The sequence below is a fragment of the Pyricularia pennisetigena genome, chromosome 2, assembly GCF_004337985.1.
Source record: "Pyricularia pennisetigena strain Br36 chromosome 2, whole genome shotgun sequence".
NCBI classification, from domain to species: domain Eukaryota; kingdom Fungi; phylum Ascomycota; class Sordariomycetes; order Magnaporthales; family Pyriculariaceae; genus Pyricularia; species Pyricularia pennisetigena.
This window is the reverse complement of record NC_043741.1, coordinates 5,106,858-5,129,911: the sequence shown is the minus strand read 5'-3', so window position 1 is coordinate 5,129,911 and position 23,054 is coordinate 5,106,858. Positions and strand designations below refer to the sequence as shown.

General features: G+C 51.4%; 7 protein-coding genes across 7 annotated transcripts; 6 read left to right on the top strand and 1 right to left on the bottom strand.

Annotated features, from left to right (window-relative positions):
* Nucleotides 1-3,316: 3,316 nt before the first annotated feature.
* PpBr36_01440 (uncharacterized protein) lies at nucleotides 3,317-4,396 on the bottom strand (the record flags this gene model as incomplete). Its single annotated transcript, XM_029888626.1, has 1 exon — nucleotides 3,317-4,396. One exon carries the CDS (start codon nucleotides 4,394-4,396, stop codon nucleotides 3,317-3,319), a length of 1,080 nt encoding a protein of 359 aa, XP_029750566.1.
* Nucleotides 4,397-8,369: 3,973 nt separating this feature from the next.
* On the top strand, nucleotides 8,370-10,370 carry PpBr36_01439 (uncharacterized protein; the record flags this gene model as incomplete). The annotated part of the gene is made up of 4 exons (XM_029888625.1): nucleotides 8,370-8,456; nucleotides 8,565-8,954; nucleotides 9,055-9,840; nucleotides 9,918-10,370. The coding sequence occupies 4 exons, from the start codon at nucleotides 8,370-8,372 to the stop codon at nucleotides 10,368-10,370; spliced, it is 1,716 nt and encodes a 571-aa protein (XP_029751234.1).
* Nucleotides 10,371-12,102: 1,732 nt separating this feature from the next.
* On the top strand, nucleotides 12,103-12,357 carry PpBr36_01438 (uncharacterized protein; the record flags this gene model as incomplete). The annotated part of the gene is made up of 1 exon (XM_029888624.1): nucleotides 12,103-12,357. The coding sequence occupies one exon, from the start codon at nucleotides 12,103-12,105 to the stop codon at nucleotides 12,355-12,357; it is 255 nt and encodes an 84-aa protein (XP_029751233.1).
* A 1,880-nt stretch (nucleotides 12,358-14,237) lies between these two features.
* On the top strand, nucleotides 14,238-16,642 carry PpBr36_01437 (uncharacterized protein; the record flags this gene model as incomplete). Its single annotated transcript, XM_029888623.1, has 2 exons — nucleotides 14,238-16,029; nucleotides 16,143-16,642. The coding sequence occupies 2 exons, from the start codon at nucleotides 14,238-14,240 to the stop codon at nucleotides 16,640-16,642; spliced, it is 2,292 nt and encodes a 763-aa protein (XP_029751221.1).
* A 1,169-nt stretch (nucleotides 16,643-17,811) lies between these two features.
* On the top strand, nucleotides 17,812-18,690 carry PpBr36_01436 (uncharacterized protein; the record flags this gene model as incomplete). Its single annotated transcript, XM_029888622.1, has 1 exon — nucleotides 17,812-18,690. The coding sequence occupies one exon, from the start codon at nucleotides 17,812-17,814 to the stop codon at nucleotides 18,688-18,690; it is 879 nt and encodes a 292-aa protein (XP_029752403.1).
* Nucleotides 18,691-18,844: 154 nt separating this feature from the next.
* Nucleotides 18,845-19,126, top strand: PpBr36_01435 (uncharacterized protein; the record flags this gene model as incomplete). Its single annotated transcript, XM_029888621.1, has 2 exons — nucleotides 18,845-18,887; nucleotides 18,969-19,126. 2 exons carry the CDS (start codon nucleotides 18,845-18,847, stop codon nucleotides 19,124-19,126), a joined length of 201 nt encoding a protein of 66 aa, XP_029752402.1.
* Nucleotides 19,127-19,785: 659 nt separating this feature from the next.
* PpBr36_01434 (uncharacterized protein) lies at nucleotides 19,786-22,708 on the top strand (the record flags this gene model as incomplete). The annotated part of the gene is made up of 5 exons (XM_029888620.1): nucleotides 19,786-19,906; nucleotides 19,938-19,987; nucleotides 21,418-21,639; nucleotides 21,822-22,275; nucleotides 22,377-22,708. Exons 2-5 carry the CDS (start codon nucleotides 19,955-19,957, stop codon nucleotides 22,706-22,708), a joined length of 1,041 nt encoding a protein of 346 aa, XP_029751401.1. The 5' UTR covers nucleotides 19,786-19,906; nucleotides 19,938-19,954.
* Between the last annotated feature and the right edge of the window lie 346 nt (nucleotides 22,709-23,054).

The following is a 23,054-nucleotide window of genomic DNA, read 5'->3' as shown; positions in this document are numbered from 1 at the left end:
AAAAAAAAAAAAAAAAAAAAAAAAAAAGTTAGATTCGTCTCTTCTACTCCAGACTGTTGATCGCATTCGAAACAAAGCTTACAATGTGTTTGATTATTTCAAACAGACTGTAAAATCCACGCCGCTCTTTTGTCCTGAAAAAAGGGCTTGCTATTCAATTATCCTATGTCACCAATGTTGTACTTGGCCTGTTTGTATAGTGTTGATAGCCACTACAAGTGTTGGTACATCCACGGAGCATAACCTTGCGTTGCGATCTGGTTCGAATTGTTTTTAATTTTCTTTTTAAAGAGAGTAGTCTAGCACAGCTATAATGCTTACGGAAACTGGTTAAAATGGCCTTTTGTTTTAGAGACTATTGTTATCATTTCCGGGAATAAGCGCTAAGCATGGCTTATCACACTCAGAGGTCACCTTTCTATATTGAATTAAACAGTCCTCTTTAACAGGTTGGCCAATCAGCGATATCACAGTAAGCCCCGTGTGCCTCTTGGTATGTTATGGCAACATGCTATTGTTTTCAAAGTCATCAAGACAACGGAACTTCTGCACTATCAGTTTCCCCCACTAACTGCTCCCGCTCTGTATTTGGACCAAAGCAGCCACATCACCCACCGCCTGGTAAAGAATGACTATACTCCTAGCCCCAGTGAAACGAGACGGCCGTAGTTTTGACAAACACGAAAGCATACCAAGGCTTTGCGACGGGAAGAGGGGTTGCTTTGCTTGCGGCTACTCCGCCGGGCGTATACGACTTTGGGGTCCAAAAATAGTGCAGAGATTATGGTTGATGGTTGCCCTGCGCCGAGAGGCTTGTGTTGGTGCACGCCATCTACTTGACGACCGCCTGCCGGTCTGATGGGGTGCCGGCGTTGTCTACGTTGAAGCTGACCGCCATAGACCCCAGTAGGTTCATCAAGGCGGCCCCTTGTTCTGCGTCACCAACCAAGGGATGTACTCTTCAGGGATATACAATCCGTCATCCAGATAATTGTTCCGACCGATGGCCATATCCCGTGGAACTCCTCCGCCTGGTGCCGTGAATTAACGACCTGGGGCAAGTTCTCGTCTCGGGTTGCACAACATCAGTACGGTATTTTCGATTGCGTTGTGTGATCTTTCGCTGCTTTCCATGCCAAGGTTCAACTTCAGCCCAGGCTTCCCAAGAGTGCAAAGGGCCATTTGTCAAGGGGAAACAAGATGCAATGTGATGGAAATCGGTCGCCGCCTCACTCGGGCTTCATGCTACCGGCTGGAGCTGGGTGCACCATGCCCCCTTCAAAGTGAGCTCTTGGTGGATTACTCACTTGAATAAAGGGATCCGCGCCTCTGTATATGATGATCAACTCTAGCTGCCAGATCAACTCATGGTTCGCATGGACTACGGATACCATCGGGACTGACTGCCCTGAAACGCGTGGGATCCTTCCAAGCAGATGACAAAATGTCGGCGTCTATGGATTGAGGCCCAGCACGTCCAAGGCAACCTTTCTTACTAGGAACACCCCTCCGCGGCATTGAGGTGAAGAAGCTCGTGTATGCAAGCCAAAATCTCCCTGCGTGGGAGGAGCCATCCCCATGCCTGCCAACGCCGCCGCGCCTCATTTCGCAGAGATAGTGAGTGACTTCTGCTCATACCGCCAGTGACTTTGCGGACTATTCTATCCGTAAAAAAAAAGACATGGGTATCTACTCGCTTGGGAGGTTCTAATCGGCAACGAGTGCGAGTCGATGTTGGCATTTACCAAGACGGAAAGAATTGAAGAATCGACCCGAGTGGTCCTAAGAAACGAGCAGAGAAAAAAGGGGGGCCTTTCCGTCATCAGTGTGGCCGGCTGACCCAACAGGTATGCATTGCATGCATGTGAGCTGTCTTATCGCCTGCAGTTGTCCAACAATAGACAATACAGGACGCTGTTGGAGAGGGTGTAGTCGTTGGTGATAACCCTTTCCCCCAGAACTTTAGGTCAGCAATTCTGCAATTTCTGTCATCGCAGACTTTTGCCAAGTTTGCGCCGCTTTATGACCAACCACTGACGACCATCCAAGTAAACTGCAGCGTAAAGCAAATACTGCGCCACAGTCAAAAACCTGGGAAATGTTGAATTTTGGCTTACATACCTTTTGCGGAGCGTGCAGACCGGTCAGAGGGTAGGTAGGGTGACACAGGGTTCACGTCTAGGGCTTGTGTCTCTTCTTTCTCTTCTTGGGGGTGTAAGCGCCATTTCCCGCACGTGGTAATGCCCTATAACTATAACACGGCAGCCGTCCAATCTTGTGTAGCACCAACACCGCGCCCAAAGACTGCAGGTCGGAAATAAGCCTGCATCGGCGGTCTCCGAAAAGAAGAGGCCGGGGGGCTTGCAAGTCGAACCGTGTTGGTTAGTAATTAATTTTTTTTTCTTTTTTTGTTTCTTTTTTTTTCTTTTCTTTTTTTTCCGTTCGTCAAATATTCAAGGTAACCTACCTGTTTGGAGAGTTAAAAAAAACGCGCTTACCGAAACGTGCTGACACGGAGAACAAGAAACAAAAAAGGGGAAAAGGCGGAGATGAGTATCCAGCTGCCCGCTGGGCTTACACATAGTACTCACTACTGTCCATAATCCGCACGCTAAAAACAGATAAAGATAACATTTGCGAACAAGGGACTGTGAATAAGAACGTTAGGCAGACGCGTTTGTACTTGAATTGGGTGCGGCACAACTGACCATGTGCCGCATACAAGCTATTCCAAATAGTCAAAAATGACAGATAGGCTGGTAAAGGTGGCATTCGGTACTGCGCAACAAAAGTCTCGGCTACGGGCCACGCACACAACCCCGATTGATACCGACGAAACCTCCATTTCACAGAGTAGAAAAAGAAGAAAAAAAAAAGAAATCACCGCAAAATGTCTTACGAAACAATGACGCAGATCGCAAGTACCCATTTTTGATGATGATCGAGTAGACATCCTTCAAAGGTTTTGGCGTGCCAGACAAACATGCAAACAGGGAACATGAGAACACAAAACAACATATTGGCGTTCTGTAAACGGATTTCAGGAAGTGATTCGATATTGTCTAGGTATTTTTTTGGGAGAAAAAGGGAAGAAAAGCCAGCCATCGTCCCTGCACAACATGGCGCAATGTTAAACAAAAGAAAGAAAGAAAAGGCCACAGCCACCAACGCCGTAAACAAAACAAATATAGACAATCTAGACCCGGAGTTTTAATACAGAAAATTAAGAGAGAAAATAGAGTGTCCTAGTGAACGCTGGGGAAAAAACAAAAGCCACCGCTAGACTAGCTTCCGAGGGAGAAAAAAAAAAGTTGAACTAGGCGGTGACAAGCATCAGCCCCTCGCCTCCCAGCAGGGCCCTGCTCAACGGCAGACAGTACATGGCGACCAGCCAGAGGCAGTAGATCTTGAACGTCTTCTTGTCGGCCGCGACCGACTTGTAGAGGAACGTGCGCGCCGAGACGGCGAGCGCCAGGAGCAGCAGCGGCGCGTGGCCCAGAAGCGAGGCCGCGGTCGGGGACGTGAAGCCCCAGAGGAGCGGCAGGGCCACGGACCAGGCCATCAGGGGCAGCACGACGAGCCAGCGGCCGGCCGAGTCGCCGAAGACCAGAGGCACCGTCTTGCGGTTGCGAAAGGCGTCGCCCTCCTGGTCTTTGATGTCTTGGATGTGGATCGTGCAAAAGATGGCCGCCACGAGCACCAGGATCCAACGCCAGAGCAGCAGGGGTACCGAAGGGCCCGAGCCGGCCAGCGCCGCGGCGGTGTGCGGCGCCGGGTTGATGGCCACCTGCAGAGCGCCAATGGGGAAGCAGGGGATGCCCAGGGAGTTGAGCACGTTCTTGAAGAAGGGATGCTCTGCGCCTTCGAGGTCGTTGTAGAGATATCCCAAGACGATGACTAGTATGCTCTCGACCGGTGCGCCGAGGCAGTAGCTGCCAAGAACCGCAATGATGATGAATGCCACCAGGAGAGTGCCGGCCTCGTCGGGAGAGACCTTGCCTGACGGGAGGGGCCGTGTAGGCTTGTTGATCCGGTCCTCCTCAACAGCGTCGGGGCTCTTTTGGTTTTGTATGCAGAGAACCATCAGGTTGATCCAAACATATATTGTTATGATAGGAATCCTGGCCAGGATCTCGCTTGGTGACGGTATGCCAGCTGACTCTGGCAACATCAACGATAACGCAATGCCGTTTGTGAGGGCGAACAGAACCGAAGGAGCCAGGATTGTTTTGATATCAGACTCGGTGAAGAGCCATATCGTTTCGAGAAACCTGGTAAGCTCCCTGCCTGTGTCTTTGCGCTGAGAGTGAACTTGTTCCTTGAATTTGTTGAAATGCTTGACGGAAGAGTCTGCCATTGGCGACAAGATAGTCGCCACGTCGGTGTGGTGAGACATGTTTGTAGTGTGTACTGAAGTGGCTTGATTATGCTTGGGCATATAATGCTGGGTACTAGGTAGCTAGTAGGTGGTATCTCGTCTCTATGTTTGTAGAGTATGAAGATGAGAAACCAAACGAATACAGAGCGAGATATCGAGGACAGACAGCTTATATGCTGTTGGAATATCCATTGTGACTCGGCGACTGCTCGACTTGCAGCCCCCAAGGCCAAGAGTATGACTGAGTACCATGATAGACTAAGGACAAGTACCTCGCTAAAGGTGACGGCATAACTAAGAATCTGACCAGGGCAAGCCATGCACCGGCGAGGCTCAACATCCATTTGCAGTTTGGCGCCGGGGTGCGACTGTCAAAAGGCCTGCCGTAATTACACATTCTCCTCGTATAAGAAGGGGGTGTGAGGAGGGAGTGGGCGTGCTTGCAGAAAGGCTGGTAGCACTATGATAGTCATAGGGCTGGGTCCCTGGGTCCCCAAGAATAAAAGGCTCCGGCCCCATAATGACAGCCCAGTCAGATCCTGCCCGCAAATCTAGCCGCATGTCCGGAGGAAAAGTAATGGAACAATAACAACAACAGTGGGAGGGGAAATTGAAGAAATGACTCTCTCGCCATAGGCAACAGTGGGCGCTCAATAGGATCTTGATGGAACATTTCAATTGTCGAGATTGATAATCTCCATACAATACACATTATGAACAAGATTCCTTGTCCCTTTGTGCCGCGATGCGATGGTAGCGTCCAGGCAGACGGACCCTTTCGGCCTTGGGCATGACTGAACCCTTTGCAGGCAGGGTCCAAAGTGGGCCACTGAAGAAAAGGGAAAAGGCGTGAACCTCTAGGAGGTTTTGAGCGGGCCGCGGCGCGCGGCGCGGCGGCTCATTTGCTGGCGAGTCGGAGGGACAAGGGGTTTAGTCTAGTTTACAGTAGACTAAAGAGCGGCTGTGGCTGGTTTAGCGCGACAGATGTTTACTGTAGGGCGGCGCTGCCTTGGCAGACTCCCGAAGGAACCGGTGTCACTAGCCTAGTCAGTCATACCAAAAGGGCCATAATAATCTCACCAGAAAAGGAACCGCGCCACGTTGCGCAGCCCTGCCAACCCTTGTATATGTCGTCCATATCGGTCGGTTTCGCAAGAAGGAATATGTCCGATGCTGATCGGAAACCGGCGAGGAGAAACGATGGGCTGGTTGACGCCATCCGCACGCGCTGCTCGTCGTAGAAAAACAAAACCGTTGTGCGAACTGGTGGGCCGACCCACTACTAGGGATGAGCTATGTAGGCATGCCCCCGCACTCTAGCAAATGTCAATTCAACTGTACCTGTCTGCCTCGTCGCTCAATTCAATTTGGGTCAAGGACTAGAGTGCTGCGCAAATCTGATCGAACATGATATGCAAGTAGACGTTCTCGACAAAACAATGGAGGCAGTGACTTTTGCTAAGGGCGCACTGCAACATTAGGGAAAGGACAGGCAGGGGCTTCAATGACCACGCGAAAAGAACCTCTGTTAGCCTCGAGCTAGCGTCAGAAGTTCTTTGCTTTGCTCCCCACCGCCAAATACCTCTAAGCCTCCCCACGGAAAAACCTCTCCCAGGGAGGGTTTACCTTAAGCTATACAATCAAGTAAGCTGACGCCCCGAAGCCCACCGGGGGCCCAATGTACTGTCATCGCCATCATAGAAGTAAGAACATTGGTAAGAGAGGGTCTTTCCCAAGTCATACCGAAGAGTCGCACAACATATGCCTGCGTCAGTCGGTGCCTGATTTCCCTGTCCGCTATTTGACATGTAGGGCGTTTTCTACCCCCGAATATTTCCGTATGTGGTAATCTGTCAAGGACCGAACTGAGGGACTCGCGACTCGGCGGTGCAACTCAGCGGCAAGGATGGTAAGGCTTTTGATCACCAAGCATACACAATACTTTATAGGGCTGATTACGGGAAGGATGTGTGATCTAAGATGACGCATCTCATGATGAGAAGATTACCTTGGGTAATGCCTACTTCGAGCACCATTTCGCCCGTCCGCGGAGAGTGAGACGCGGAGGACCCGCACGACGGCTGAATCGTATGTGAACTAAGGTGATGAAAGGGTACGACGGCAGGTAAGATGCCAGAATATAAGCCAACGAGGACGCCATGGCACTTTTTTTTCTTCTCTAGCTGCTCACAATCCCCGCCTTTATCACCGCTGTCCGGCGCTTACCGGTCGCCAAAAGATATCGACGTTACCAAAAATCACTAGCCGACGGGTTACAATTGTCTTTTCAGGTGCCAAGAAACCCGACAAAAGGTCGCTAGCCCAGCTGAAAATGCGTCGCAGTAGCACGCAGATATGAGATAAGAGGATATACCGCTACATAAAGAGTCGCGTGCACTATGCAGGTCTGGTAGGTTTGAGTGTCTACAAATAGACTAGCAAGCAGGTGCCGATGTGGGTAATTGAGCCGACCACGTGTGATTGAAACAACAAAGGAAAGGAAAAAAAAAAAACCGAATACGTAAAACTAAATGTGATCAATTGAAGATTCGCTAGATGGTGGCGGGAGAGGGGTTTGGCTGCAGGACTGATAAGCCCCACGGTCGGCTTATCCACAAAATATTCAATTGATCCAAGTCGATCGATATCCAATTGCCGCCCCCTCGGTCGACATTTGAGCTGACGACTTGCTATCAACAATTTAAGGATTGAACGCGTAGCGACATTGATGTTGCTGTTGCGCCGAGTCAGTGACATACAAGATCCTCGCGATATTCCTGGCAATCGCAGGTTCACATATATTAACTCGGTCAACACTTTGTCCTGCTTTTTATTTGGTCCAGCGTCGCCGCGAAAAAAAAAAAAAAAAAAAAAAAAAAAAAGCCAAGGTGCCGTGAGTGTCTTGTGTCTGGTCTATCGCCGCACTAGCTACCTATTATTCATCCGTATAACGTTTGTTAAACTACCCCCGTTCGTCCTTTTTACTGGCCAAGCCTGGTACATTCGCCTCCGGTTAGCGGCGACACCAACAGTAGTCGACATCAACCCTGCATACATCCCGTTTTGAGTGGCGCCCCAAGAAAGGAATCAACTGATAAGTTCTTGCTTGCATGTGGGGGCATGCAACGTTTGTATCTTGATAGCTCGCATCTCCGCAAAATCCAATGCCGGGGTGATTTTTTTTTCTCTTTCTTCTGGGGCGGCGGGTGCCAAGAAGGATATGGATTGGGCGAGAGCAATAGCGCCAACGGCAGGCCGTTGATCAATGGTGGTGGCACCCATCTCGGTATTCTCGTTGCGATTCTTATCAAGTACTATATTCCCCAGCCCTCGTGCCATTCTGCTCGCGTCAAAATGTGTGTCCCTTTCTGTCCAAACCCGTCCGGTTCAGTCAAGTCGGTTTTGTTCACCGTGGCAGCACCGAACTGTCGACAACTCTCACCGAGGAGATATACTGTTTGCCCAGACGTCGTGGAGCGTTGAGACCCTGGACTCCAATTCGCATTGACATCACCAGTCGTGTGTAAGTTGCTGATCATCCACTCATCCACTCTTGCAATCCTCTCGTACCACCGCGTCGTTTGAAGGTGATGCATGCGTCATCCCGCGTTGCAATTTACATTTGGGACGAGGGACGGTAGATTTCTGCTGCAAAGCACCACGCGATGCGCAGATCTTTCTTTTTACAAACATTTTTTTTTTCTTTTTATTCCCAATGTTTCTGTTCGTCTTTACTGACACTAATATCAACCCCAGATAGAGTCGAATAAACCCGAGCTACTCGGCTTCGCATACGAGAGAGTTACCGCTCCGATTTGGTGCGCATGCTTTTGCCGTGTGTTTTAGCTTAGATCGATCAAAGCCAGTATAGCACTGGGACCGACGACTCCCTGGCTTGACAGAGCTTATCTACCCCAACCTCGACCCTGCCACCAAAAACCCCGCCTCTTGCTATTGGGTGTGCCGCGATTACCTTTTCCCAGCCGTCGCAATGTCGCAAAGGGGCGCAAGGCTGCGAAAATGGTCGGACAAGTTGGCCGTCGAGGCAGAGCCTGGTCTGACCACCGGGCAGTTGATGGTATGTCGATATCGACAGAAACGGAGTCTACAAATGAGGAGATCATGAATCCGTTCCCCCTTCTTTTCATATAGACACCACTAACCCAAAAGCACACCAAAAAAACAGTTGACAAACCATGATCTCAAACCCGTCGAGCCAGAAAGGCGCCAATGGGGCCCCTGGAACTTTGTCGGCTTCTGGATCGCTGACAGTTTCAACATCAATACGTGGATGATTTCTTCGTCCATGGTATACAACGGCCTTTCATGGTGGCAATCTTGGCTATGTGTATGGATAGGATATACCATCGCCGGATGTTTTATCGTCCTCACCGGTCGCATTGGTGCCACTTACCACATTGGGTTCCCCGTCGTTGCGCGATCCTCATTCGGCATCTGGGGAAACCTCTGGCCCGTCTTCAACCGCGCCGCCATGGCGTGCATCTGGTATGGCGTGCAGTCGTATATCGGTGGCAGATGTGTTTACATCATGATCCGATCCATGTCGTTAAACTGGGTAAGATAAAAAAAAAAAAAAAAAAAAAAAAAAAAAAAGATTGCTCGGAAATTTTTGGGAACGTCAAACGAGCGGACAGAGTGGTTAACCGTCGTTACAGGATCGCAATACAATCCCCAACACTTTCCCGGAAGGCTCAGGTACCACAACTGCCGACTATGTCTCGTTCTTCCTATTCTGGCTGGTATCCCTACCAGCCATCTGGTTCCCCGTTCACAAAATTCGCCATCTTTTCACCGTCAAGGCCTACTTTGTTCCCGTCGCCGCCATCGCCTTCCTCATCTGGGCCGTAGTAAGGGCTGGTGGTGTAGGGCCGATTGTGCAACAGCCTGCTAAGATAGGTGGTAGCAAATTGGCCTGGGAGTTTGTACTGGGCGTCATGAGCAGCATTTCCAACTTTGCGACCCTCATCGTCAACGACCCCGACTTTACTCGATTCGCAACCAAGCCCAAGGACGCCCTCTGGTCGCAGCTTTTCACCATCCCGGTAGGCTTCGCCATTACGTCCTTCATCGGAATCATCGTCTCGTCCGGATCGGCCGTCATTTACGGGGAGGCTGTATGGGACCCTCTGATGCTGCTCGAGAAGTTCATTGACGAGGGCGGCCCAGCGCAGCGCTTCGGCACCTTTGTCATTGGGCTGGCGTTTGCGCTCGCACAGCTCGGCACCAACATCGCTGCCAACTCGGTCAGTGCAGGCACGGACCTGACTGCCTTGATGCCTCGATACTTGAACATCCGCCGTGGAGGATACATCTGCGCGGCTGTGGGTTTGGCCATGTGCCCCTACACGCTGCTCACGGATTCGAACCAGTTTACGACGTACCTCTCCAGCTACAGTGTGTTCCTGAGCTCCATCGCCGGTGTGATGATCTGCGACTACTACGTATGTGATGCATCACCTTAACAGACTCTCACCTCTTCCTACCTCTTGTGGATACTGACAGAAATGCAACCACACAGTTCGTCCGCCGCGGATACCTCGAGATCAAGGAGCTGTACGACGCCCGAAAGACGGGACCATACTACTTCACGTGGGGCATCCACTGGCGCGCATATGCCGCCTACATTGCCGGCATCCTCATCAACGTCGTCGGCTTCGCCGGCGCCATCGGCCGCGACGTCCCCATTGGCGCGACCTACATCTACCGACTCAACTTCTTTGCCGGCTTCACCGTCTCCTCGCTGGTGTACTACCTCTGCTGTCGATTCTCCCCCATTCCGGCCACCAGCGACAGGTGGATGGAGGTCGGCGACGAGATTGAGGACGTCACGGTGGCCTACAACGACGGCACCAGTGACCACTACGCACGGCGCAACGGGAGCAACGACGGCGCGAGCGGTAGCCAAGACTACGAGGTCAAGAAGGACGCGTCTTCGGCCAACAGGACCGAGGTCGATGGGAAGGTGGTGTAAGACGGCTGGCGTTTTTGTTGGAATATTTCGAGAAGGGTTTGACCCCTTGCATAATAGCGTCTGTTGCTTTTCGCTCTTATAGATCAAGCTATGTTCAGACCATATTGCGGTAGCTAAAATGACTATGGATTCTCGTCCGAATGATATCATGTTAAAACGACTTTTTTTTCGAAATGATTGGTTTTGATTCTTTTTCTTCCTTTCTTTGTCTCTCTTTTCCTTCTTTGTTCTTTCTTTACCATACCCCTGGGTCGATTCGCGAATCTGCCTCAGCAGCAAAGACAGCATTTCCATTTTACCCCGCGCAGAGATAAGATGGTCTGCAGCGGCCAGGCCAGGCTACCTGACCATGATAAAGCCTAGACTCTCTTTGCTATGGCTGTGACCTCCTAGATGGATTCCAAACCATACCAGAGCCACTTGCACCCGGCCCAGTGAGCGCATCGACCAGCCTCTTCAGATAGTCAATCACCTGGTCTTTTATATGCATTACATCTACGCCTATATGCCAACGTATGGGATGTAGCATGCAATGAGACTGCGAGCCCTGTCCTCCTGTGCCGCCATGATCAGAAGTACGTAATCATCCGAATATTTGGGGAGACATTTGGATCTGGAAGTTCAGGGCGGCATCCGGGTGATAGATTGCCACTCACATCTCTTGTCAAACGGAAGAGAATTTCCGCAGAGCGGGTGGCCGCCTTGAGATTCTCAGCCGACTATCGTGGTTGGATGTCTGCTGCAAGCGACCGTGACCTCGACGCTGCATGGTTTCTCTGTTTGCCATAGAGTTGGCCGTTTGGCCGGGCTCTATGGAAGCCACCAGCATTTCACACCTGCTTCCACTCTACGTACTATTATGGAAGGATCCGAAGAACAGCCACCCTGTTCCAGTGCAGTCTTGCAACCGATATGAGCGTCATTGCTAGCAGACCTTTTGTTCTGTTGGATACTGTGATCTCCTGCCATTGCTAAGGCCGCTCATAGATGGCCGGGTGAGCGCAGCGGGTTCGTTTTGGATCACGTCAACTGTTGTACAACACATACCTGCTTATCTTAGGGGGATCTGTAAAATGCATTCTTTAATACTGACATCAGTTTGAGAGATGCACAGAGCTACTGACTGGAAAATTTGGATTTGGTGAAGACCGGCTCATACGAACCAATACAACAGCGGCCTGTGTGCCGAATGGAACTTGAGGATCGGCCTTTACTTGGCATTGGATATACAATCGAAGATGAGAGTTGCTGCGATAAAAACTCTACTTTGTTGAAATTTCCATTTTGGGGGAGGGGGGAGGGGGCAGGGGATCATCGTAGTAGTTGCAAACCAATCGTACGTAGAGTATAGCAAAGGTTGTGCTGAGATTGGCCTGATCGGACGTTCCACCGCCTTACCGTTCGATACATGATTCCGAGTGTTACATACTCTTTATTGCAAATGAATATAAAATAACGCACTCATGCACCATCATTCCGCCTCAGACTTCGTCTGCCTACCACACATCACTTCCAATACGCAAGATCAACATTATCACACCCTCGCCATCGCGCGTTCACTAACACAAGCCATATTTAGCAGAGAGCCAGTGCTTGATATAGAGTATAGAGCGGTGCCATATGTTAATAGTGACGGTCCCGAAATAGAAGCCAACTACGAAACCTCTCCATACAACAGTCGACAAAGCGGACCTTAACCAAACCATCCACGGATCATACCTCCGCCCTCACAATGCACTACTCGGCAATTGCCAAAGTTATCATGGCCACTGCCGTCCTAAACGGCCTTGCCCTAGCCGGCCCAGCCGCATACGGCGTCTGCCAGGCAGGTTGCTGTGCAGTTGTCATGGCGTGCTATACCGCTGCAGGGGCTACTTGGGGAGCCACGGCGGGAGCAACGGCACCTGCCACAGTCGTTGCATGCAACACGGCCTTTGGAAGTTGCCAGGCGGCCTGTCATGCCGCTCTTTTGATGCCTGTCCCATAAAAAAAAAAAGGACAAAGTTACGCCCATACGATCCCTTTGCCAAATTGGAGGATTGGATTGGGAGATGGGCATGTTATGTCACACACAAGAGGGTTAGGGTTGGGACACGAGGACATTCCTCTTTTGGATGTTCTCGCCGCCGATCCCTGTGTCATCAATGTCGCAGGGATGAAGCATCACAGGCAGTGACTGGCATTCATTAGCCTGCCTGAGATGCTTATTTTATTCCCATGACTGCGAAAGAAAGTTGGCGCAAGGCGGAAATCGAGTAACGAGTATTTGTAAAGCTTGCCGCGGAAATCCCAGACTTGGCCCCTGAGGTCGTCGCAACCGACTATTTGCTTTAGTATCAATTAGGCAGTCTAGACTATCTAGACCAAACTGTCCAGCCTGCTCCAAGGCGACTTGTCCTCTCACGTTCCCTAGGTCACGTGATGTTCAGTCTGCAACCTGACATCATTCTCGAGTCGCAAAAGCGTCTTGAATGTAGATTGAGTCGTTACAATTTCGGTACAGCCGATTATCCATACAGGGCTGCATGGGACTGATGTTTTGACAGCTAAAGAGAGAACATGTCGATCTAAGCAGGACTCTGAAAAAAAAAAAAAAAAATGCTTTGCACTTCGAACCAGTACTGTACATTGCATATCAGAGACGGCGGGGCAACCACCAGATCATCTGGCTATTGCCATTGGCTGGATGTTGAATGAGGCCTCAGTGTTTGGCGGGCAATTGTGGGGACCTGCCGTCTCACATTTGGAGGGGACAAAGGGTAAATAACTTGGCTCTAGACGAGAGTGCAACCATGGGAGATCAAAGTTTACCTAACTGGTCCTTTCCAGGTTGGAATGCAAAGAAGTGCAGAAGAAAGCACTCAATACGTCATTCACAAGCCAACAAAGCCATTGCGCCGTGCCACCTGATGGACGTGGCTCTTAGCCGGCGCGTTTGTGATCTAGGGTCTGACAGACGGCTTGCAGTTGAGCATTGGTAGAAGGCGCCGGTTGGATCGATATTTGTCGAACGCGTTGCTTGCAACTCTCTAATCACACAGGGGGGGAAAAATGGTAGAAAAGCCAAATTTCGGTTGCATTTTCCGTCCCTTTGAAAACAGTCAGTGTGACGGCCAGCAACATCAATCGGACATCTTTCCCAGTTCTTGTTTGTGAGTCGTGCACTCTGCGCCACACTGCTCCAATCAGCAAAGCCAAGACAGTCCAGCAACCATGGCCTCCACTAGGAGCCTGCTTTTACCTATCACGGAGCGGTCTGAGTCGCTAGTGGTGGGGCTGCCCCAAAGCGAACCGGCAAAAACTCCACCACACGGGAACTCTGGCTCGGCAAGGGGCTAATACTTGAGGAGTATGGAGGCCTGGCTCGCTGGGAGCATGGATGGATGGTAGTGGCGCTTTTGATTTTGATCCACACCAACGAACCGCCAAATCCAGGCCATGAAGTTTTAGGGGAGGGAGGGTCTTTCTGGGCACCTCGAATCGCCTGTTTGCTGTGTCCTTTCAGTGCCAATTCTTCACCATCACCCGACGACTTCGATTGTCCAAGGCCAATTGCGTGCCTTCTGCAGCGCGCCGAGCACCTTCGCATCTGCCACGATTCCATTGACGAAAATTATAAAACAAAAACAGACTTTTAAAAAAAAAAGCAAAGGATCAAAAAAAAAAAAAAATAAGAAGTACAGTTTCATTAACGAGAACGCACGCATTACGACGAGGCAACCCACACGAAACCCGCCGCAATCGATCCGAACCGGCACCCATTTTGTTGCCAATCGCCAACGGGAAGACCTGCCGACAACGCCGGCAACGAGGAGGTGGAAAGGAATGACGGCCGCATAGGCATTGGGACAACCCACAGGTGCAGTCATGGCCATGGCCGTGGGAAACCTTGCGACCGCCATCGCCGCGTCGACACCCACCCCCGGCGCCGGCCTGATTCCGCCCCCGGAGGCCATCCGTGCCCGCCTTGGGCCCAATTCGACAGTCAACGCAGTTACCGCATCAAACTCGGCCCCAGAATCTTTCGAGCCAGTGTCGCTGCGTTTCGTCCCGTCCAACTCGTCGCTCATTGCAAACCTCAAAAAGGACAATTATGGCGTCCTTAGGGCGTACCCTCAACCATTCACCCGAGCCGTTAACCAGATCCGGGAGATTTCAACCCACATCACCACAGACTGGGCACATGCTGACTTGAGCAACTACTCGAACTTGCCGCCGAATACACCACCCCGTGGGAGGATTCCCATCGATCAGCCAACATGCTTCGTCGTACGCTCCGGCAGTGTGACAGAGTCAAACATGGAACCGAGGACGTTCAACTGCACACAAGCCTGCTCGGATCCTAGGTTGCTCTTTGAGCCGACGACGTTGGCGACGTGCATGCAACTGGCTACTGCATCCCTTTGGATCGCGGACAACAAGACTAAAATGGACAGCAATGACCTGTACTCACGCAAGCTAGCTGAGACGCTGTCCTTCAAGAACGACCTCACGGACTTCAACGGCTCATCTGTCATACAAAGCATGGTATCATGCTCGGTTGCGGCGTGTCGTAACAAGGGCAAAGGGGCTTGTAGCGATGAAATCATGAGCCTCAAGGACATTACGGTCCGAACAGACAACTTAATGCAGATCACATCCGCGCTGGCTCGTTATTGTGACCACGCAGACAGTGTGGTAAACGAAGACATCGCTGGGCCCGGTGTGCTTATGTCGTACATCTTCCAGACGGGAATCGCTCTGCTGTTTTTCGGTCTCGCCAAACTGCTGAGCTCCGTGATGCGTCCCATTTTCTTTACAAAGGCATGGGTCAACAAGGACACGAGAAAGAACGCATTCAAGCTGTCGAGGGAGATGCAAAGAAACCTTTCACTGACGCGAGGTAACGCGGCGGTGATAAGCTCCATGATCGAGTTCCAGGAAGTGCAGGGCTTTTTTGTTGCCGCCATACAGGTGGCTACGCTGGTTACGTTCAGGTCGACGGATGGTCCGGATCTTGGCTCAGTCACGTCGCTGGGATCCATCCTTTTCAACTCTGGCCTGGTTCAAGTGCTAGCGGTTTCCGGTGTGCTGCCGGTTCTGCTGGTTCAATGTTGTCTCCAACGTTCCGGCATGCGATGGTGGTACACATTGGCGATATCGTCGCTCGTTTTCATCCTCGGTATGACGGTCGACATCCGTGGCGGTTACATGCTGCCAGCATTTCAACGCGTTTATGATCATTTCCGCCAGACCCAAGGAGTGTCCGAGTGCGGCGGCAATCCCAGCCCACTTGTTTACTGCACCGGCGACCTCAGATTTGCGGTTGCAGACGATCTCGGCCAGAATATTTCATACTGGGTCTACCCATCCCTACTTGTCGAGCAGTTCAGCTGGTGGGCTTGGAGACGATATGCCATGGAGATCAAGGCTCGCCGTTGGGAGAAGCGCAGGCCGTGGGCCCGCATTTTCCGGCGAAGGGTGTGGCCCGGAATCTGGTTCCTCTATTGGGTTGCATTGCAGGTCGTACTGGTGGTATTCACTGCCCTATACTTCTATAACATCTTCCTGCTTGTGGCCGAAACCACCCTTCTTAACGATCAGAGGTGGACCTATGGACAGTTGGTTGCCCTTATGGTATGGGCACCTATTCTCGGGAAGTATCTATACTTCAACATCTGTAAGTTCTCCAACCTATTCTCCTTCGCATTTGCCAAACATTTGATCAATGTAGACATGTGGCTCCTGCTGCCACGTTATAAAAATGTTGCTGACTGGTCTTTTTCTCCACAGTCGGCATCGAAGAAGGATTTAGTAGACGACTTGCGAAGCACTATAAGGTGGTCCATCAAGACTATCCAGACTCCGAAGATGAGGAAGTGCACGAGTCGGACGACGACGACGACAACTTGGAGCAGGGCATAGAGCTCAAAGTCACACCCCAACAGTCGTTGACGACTCTACCGGGCGTACCTTCGCCCTCAGGGACTGATATCGGCAGAGATTTCGGCAGAGATTTCGGCGTGGCTCCAAGGCCTCCAAGCGTACAATCTGTGAGCTCGGGCCATTCGACAAGATCTCAATCAAGTCCTAGTACTTTAGGTTCCCCAACTGGGTCCACCGTAGTGGCAACACCCACGACATCGACGCCGCCAGGAACTGTTCCGGAGGACTCTGACAGGAATCACCCTTTCTTGGAGGGTTTTGGACAGGATAACATCACCATGGTTGGCGGTATACCGATGATTGTAGAAGATCACGCCCCGTTTGATCGACCGCGGGGAGACGTTTGAGAACATTCTGGACACATATAAAATGCATCAATAATCTATTTCGAGCACTTTTACACACACGACAACACGATAGGACACACACTCCATGCCTCGCCTTAGCATTTTCCAATACCTCTCGCGGAAAGAGAGATTGGATTAGCAAAGAGGCCGTCGAATATCACCACTCGATTTGGAATCTCGACAGTGAAGCCGCGAGCACACTGATAGGCCCTTCGTCTCTGCTCATTACAGCATAACGACAGGCTTACGAGAGATACATGCACAAGACTCTCATGGGACCGTCGACCTGATTATCACCAACCACATGGGGGATCGATAATGACTTACAAGGCCATGAGGCCTGTCTCGTCATGGCGATGTAGTCAATTTCCATGACGGGAGGGTCGCTGTACAAATATATAAATGCGAATGCAAACACCTAACTGCATAAGCTCGAGTCCTCAGCTGGATATGAACCCTGTCCCCCACGTCACGGTATATGGGTCCGGCATTTTCATCCAGTATTCTGATAAAATACTTGAGCGTTCGGCGTCAATGGTCTGGTACATGGGGAAGGACCATTAGGAGGGAAACTCGGAATTTTCTGTCAAGCGTTATATGGGATCAGGGGCAGGGGAATTGGCTTCTTGTAAATATATCATAACGAACATATCACGCGCAGGTAGCTGCCCGAGCCGCGGACTAAGAAGAGTCGGGCTATGAACATGAATGAGGAAAAGAAAATTGGGCAGGTAGCCATAAAGTCTCTCTGTGCTTGGTTGCTGTTTTGAGGCAGTAGTCAGCCTAAAACCATGGTAGCACAGGTCGATATATGTCGGTAGGTAAGGTAGAGCTAAGACGGTGCCTGGGTACGGCTTTTCGAACAATGCTTAATTAAAAAGGGTTAGGGTTAGGGTTGCTGGAGAGTCCCACGATAACAGATAAGGATTTGTCGTACTAGAATCACCTAGCTTCGTCATCCTTTCCTTCTGAGCTCGCCGTGATATTGACATGGGCGTACGAATTGTGACAGCGAAAGTCAGCGCCTTGCACTTTATTCGACCAAAATCTTCACATCCAACGATTAGCGCGCACCCCATCCTGTCCTGCTCAACCACACGCTACCCAGCACCCTCAAGCGAAAGCATCCATCCGCCACCGCCGCCGCCGCTGCCACCCAAAACCTCACCATGGCTGAATACTGGAAGTCAACGCCACGGTACTGGTGCAAGCACTGCTCCATGTACGTGCGCGACACGAAGCTCGAGCGCACCAACCACGAGGCGACGGGAAAACACCGAGGCGCCGTGGAGCGCGCCCTCCGCGACCTGCACCGGGGCCACGAGAAGCAAGAGAGGGAGAAGGAGAGGGCGCGGCGGGAGATTGAGCGGCTGAACGGCGTCGTGGCGGGAGGGGACGGGGACAATAAACACAAGAATGGCAGAAGTGGAGCGCCGGGACGAGCGCCGCCGCCGGAGGCATCGTCATCTTCTTTGAGCAGGGAGCAGCGACAAGCGCAGCTGGAGCAGCTTGCCGGGATGGGCGTCAACATACCCGACGAGCTGAGGGGTCAAATGGCGATGGCGGGCGAGTGGACCGTCACCAAGACGAGGATAATCGACGACGGTGAAGGGAACGAGAGCGTGGCGCGCGGGGTGAGGAAGAGGGAGCTGGAGAAGACGGAGGAGGAGAAGGAGGAGGAGAATGCCGTCAACGGCCTGTTCAAGAAGCCGAGGAGGTGGGGCATGGACACGAGGATCGCGGGCGGGGATGACGAAGGCGAGCTGGATGCGCTGCTGAGCGGCTCGAGTTTTGTGGTAAAGGGGGAGAAGAAGGAGGAGGATGAGGAGGAGGACGCTACGAAACCACGAGTGAAGGCTGAAGATGCGGAGAAAGGACCTGAAATGGAGGGAGCGCCACAAGAAGAAAAGTCTAATGTCATCAAGGAGGAGGACGTTGTCAAGAAAGAGCCCACGGATGATGCATCCGCTCCACATACAGTGGCTGAGCCTGCAGCCCCGGCAGTGGTTTTCAAGAAGAGGAAGCCGAAGAATATTCGACAAAAATAATCACAAGCGGCGGGCATGACTTTTGTTACGAGTAAGATGTCAATCTAAATCTTATATTTCTACCAAGGCTTATGGGCTAACGGCAGCAAGTGCGCGTGATGGAGTGCTTCTTGCCATCCTGAAGCCAGCCGATGGCCTCATACGAAATTCCATGATGTTCGTTTGTATTGCCGATGCAGGCTTGCATGCGGTAAGCAGTGTCTAATTGTCTAATCAGGTGAGAGACTGGGGTCATCCAATTGACACCTTCGTATGGCATTTACGGCCGTGACCCGCAGACCCGATCACATATATGATTCTCGAGGCTCCATCTAACATGGATGGTGCCATCCGACCCACGAGCTCACAGCCGTCGTGGCACAGAATGGCACCGAACCGACCCAAGTACGTGGATTCCCAGCTACACAGCGCGACTTTGATCTGGCTTCGCCATTGAAGCCCTGGTGTTGCTTGGCTCTGCAGATTTTTGGCGACCCACGGCGTCGTTCGGTACGAGGCGAAAAGGCGGGCGATTTGAAACATTCGTCGTTGCCTGTAATCGTTGTGCGGGCGCCTTTGCTACCGTTTGATGGGACCAGCTTTTGAGGCCTAGAACTAGACCTATCACTGGCGGGGTGAACACATTGCTCTCGAGAGAAGGACGATTAACGACGAATGGCGCGAAGCACACGACAAGCAAAAATATCCGCGCCCATGTTTGGCTTCGAGCTCTTTTGCAAATCGCACAAATCTTCACGGCCGGGGTACTTACTCGTAGTTACGTGCTACAACAAGTTGCGCCCCGCGGCAGATTCCGACCCGAGATCTCTTTTTTACTTCACACAAACAAGGTGATGCGGGCAGCCGACATCGGCATTGTGCTAGCATGGCACAACGGAAACCGGGCAATTTGTGTTCAGTTCTAACAAGCACTGCATGATGTTAGTAGGTGGGTTTGAATCTTTGAATCATCGACCAGCCGAGGCATGTTTTTAGTTTCCAACCACTGCGGTACATCTGCGTTCCCCATAGCCAAGCATTACATCTCGCGCACTACCGTGGACAGCCCAGGGCAAGGAAGCTTAGCGTCTTGTTTACCACTTTTACCATTCAAAGTGCCCCACACGGATCTACGAGCCGCTTCCGTCGAGTGGAGTTGACCTAGTGGGGATCATCAGCCTCCTCGTCGTTCGTTTACTTCTGCCTTGGAGTTGGTTGTATCAGATTGCCTCACTAGGTAAGCCTTATAAGCTAATTGACAGTGACAGCTACTATTGTGCGTTCCATGACAACCACGAATATGTATGGCAACGGCCTAGTGAGTTTACTACACCAGTGTCTGCCTTAACACGACTGTAGTCTGCTCTCAACTAGCTACCTAGCAACATGAGCCACCAACCTGAGCTACCTAAGGTAGTTTTCATGGTAGGCACTTTATCGTACGTTACACGGCATCCATGTGTGAGCGACCATCGCCTCAAGGGCAGACCGATCCAATCCCTTGTAGCTGCAGCTATAGGGTGGCACTGCTGCAAGGGTGAAGTGTGGCGTTTGTTTCGTGCCATACACAATCAAGTTCAGTGACATGGTCGTATGCTCCCGCGTCACTGGTTCATACATGTTTGTTTACTTGCCTGGGCCGGCTGTTTCTTTTTTTCTGTATCTAGGGATTGCCGGTACAGCCATATATCAGTCGCATCCCTACAATGTCTTGAATACTTTGCCAAATTACCCGTCATTGTGGTATGGTATCCTTGTTCTGCTGGTCTTTCCGTATCAAATTTATTGCAGAATAATGTCTTGTTGTGGGCATATCAAATCGAGCAGTTGGGGAGTAGGTGTTTGGTTGCTCACTCGGAAATCCACAGTCCGTCATCACTGCCTGCCTAACAAGTCGCATTTGGCATGCATTTTTGCTCCGTGGTTGCGTTTAACATTCCGCCATTTCCACGCCATGCCAGAAACACGGCATTAGCGCGCCAACCTCATGGAGCCTCTCGCGAGGGTCACATCCGAATACCGGAGACTGTCCGTGGGGTCATTCTGTTGCCTCTCGGCCATGTAGCGTTTTCCGGGCTTGCTTGTACTGTGCTCCCTTGATTGTCTCTCAACACCTTGCCTGGGGGGGTCAAAAGGCAAGGGGTAGAGGCGGCGAAATTCCTGGTCCGTACGTACCTCAACAAAGTAACTACAAGACCCGCCCCGCTGCAGATTTGTCCCTCATTGAGGCACCATCTTTCGACTCCATCTACTCCTCGTGCTTTCCTTTTCAAGAAAAAAAGCCCATCAACCCGCACATTCGTTTTCCAGCCGTTCTTTCTTGATCCGTTCTTACCATCTCCCTGTCAGGCGAGACCAGTAGCCCGTAACGAAAAAAAAAAGGTGAGTCCGCAAAAGCTGGCCCAGGCTCATGAGCTCCAGCTGCCTTACGAGTCCAGCCCTCCTCGCATTCCAGTTGGTTCCGTTCGTCTGCTTCCAGACGCCTACCTATACTAGTCAGCTCCGCCCCCATGCCATAGAATCACTGCCCAGCCTCGTCAAAATTTTCACTTCATCTTCACTTGCGAAATTAAAACCAGAGTACCTCTGCATTTTCTTTCCGAGAGTCTCGTTCGTTCAATACTACTACCACGCGTTTCAAACTTAAGAATTGCTAATCATAAACTGATTTTTGGGCATTTCTTTTCCCTACAAAGCAACCGACCAGATTCAACTTAGGCTTGATCAGATCGAAACTTCAGCTCTTAGAGGTCGCCAAAGCTCACAATGCAGTCATACCTGCTTGGAAGGCTCGCTGTTCTGCTCGGCATCTTTGCCGCTGCGGTCAACGCTCAAGGTGTCACCGCTGACATTTCCCCGCCGACCAAAGCCCCAGCCGGATGCCAGGCGAGCTTCCCAGGAAAGTTCGAGGTCACGGTTATCCCTGCGAAGCTGGCGAAGCGCGATGGTGATTCTGTTCTCAGTCTTCGAGTAAGTCTACCAGATAATGGGACATTGATTTTCCTCCTTCTTGTCCCTCTTGGGTCATCTCTATCGGTATCGGCCTGGGCCAAACACGTCCGGACAGTCGAGCTCTTTCGATATATCGGACCCTGTCATCTCCAAAAGAGTCAAATATTCTTGCGCAATAAGCCGGCAGCTACTGACATAAGGCTATTCAGAAGCGAAAGGAGTGCGGCCATGATGGCGTGCTTGTTGTTACCCTGAGCAACTCAGTCACCAAAGACGCCTTGTTGCGTACCGGATACATCGCGTCCAACTACCAGTTCCAGTTCGACCAGCCTGCACAGGCCGGTGCCTTGTACACAGCGGGATTTTCTCTCTGCCCCAATGGCTTGATGGCTCTGGGAAACTCGACTCAGTTTTGGCAATGCAAGTCAGGCGACTTCTGGAACTTGTATGACCGCAACTGGGCTCCGCAGTGCGACCCGGTCGTTCTCAAAGCTATGCCCTGCGGTCCCGGCTCCGATGTCAACAGCCCAGGTGGTGTGGGGCACGTTGTCGGTACCAACATTGTAACAACAACGATCGTACGCCCTATTGCCGACGGCCAGCCACAGGTAATCACTACGGTGGTGCCAATAGCTATGTGTCAGATCGGCGATGGTAAGTTTTGCTAGTTCACAGGCACACCCCACGTTGGCGTCAGTGGCGGTCATTAAGCTCGCGCTAGAACTACAGGCTGACCATGCTAAACCGGATTCTAGGACAAGTTCAAGCCCGCACTACCCCTTGTGCTAGTCTCTCTGTCCCGCTCGTATCGGCCCCTCCGGTGTCCCAGATTACGGACGGCCAGATCCAAGTTCCACCGCCTAATGCCGGCCCAGCCACAACCCCGGCCGGTACAACACCAACTCCCGCTCCAACCCCGAAACCCACCGAAGGCATGATGACCCCGCCCGCACAGCCGTCTGGGCCGCCTGTTGCATCTCCTCCTCCAGCTGCTCCTCCGATAAACGCCGGAGTTAATACTCAATGGAGTGCCCTATCGTGGGTCATGTCTGGTGTTACTGTGTACACGGTCCTATTCTGGCTGTGATCATCGGCCTTATAACAAACTTGGCATAAATTTTATCGACAGATTTCTCAAACGAGCAGTCTACAGAATAAAACACGAAAACAAAAAGAGAAAACGACAAGTTGATGCCTGGCGACTTTGACTGGTCTCGCCTGTAATGAGTTCCCACCAAAGGTCTTGGCTCTTTTGTCACCATTTGTCATTCTCACGGATCTTTGTCTACTGGGTATTTCTTTCGTCTTTGCGCATCTCAGTTTGTCACTTTGTCTTTTTCCTCAACCATCTTTGCGCTCAGCATCATCTGCAAGCAACATTGCGTCACTTCTCTGCCGTTGTTTCTGCCGCTTGGCACGGCAATACGAACAGC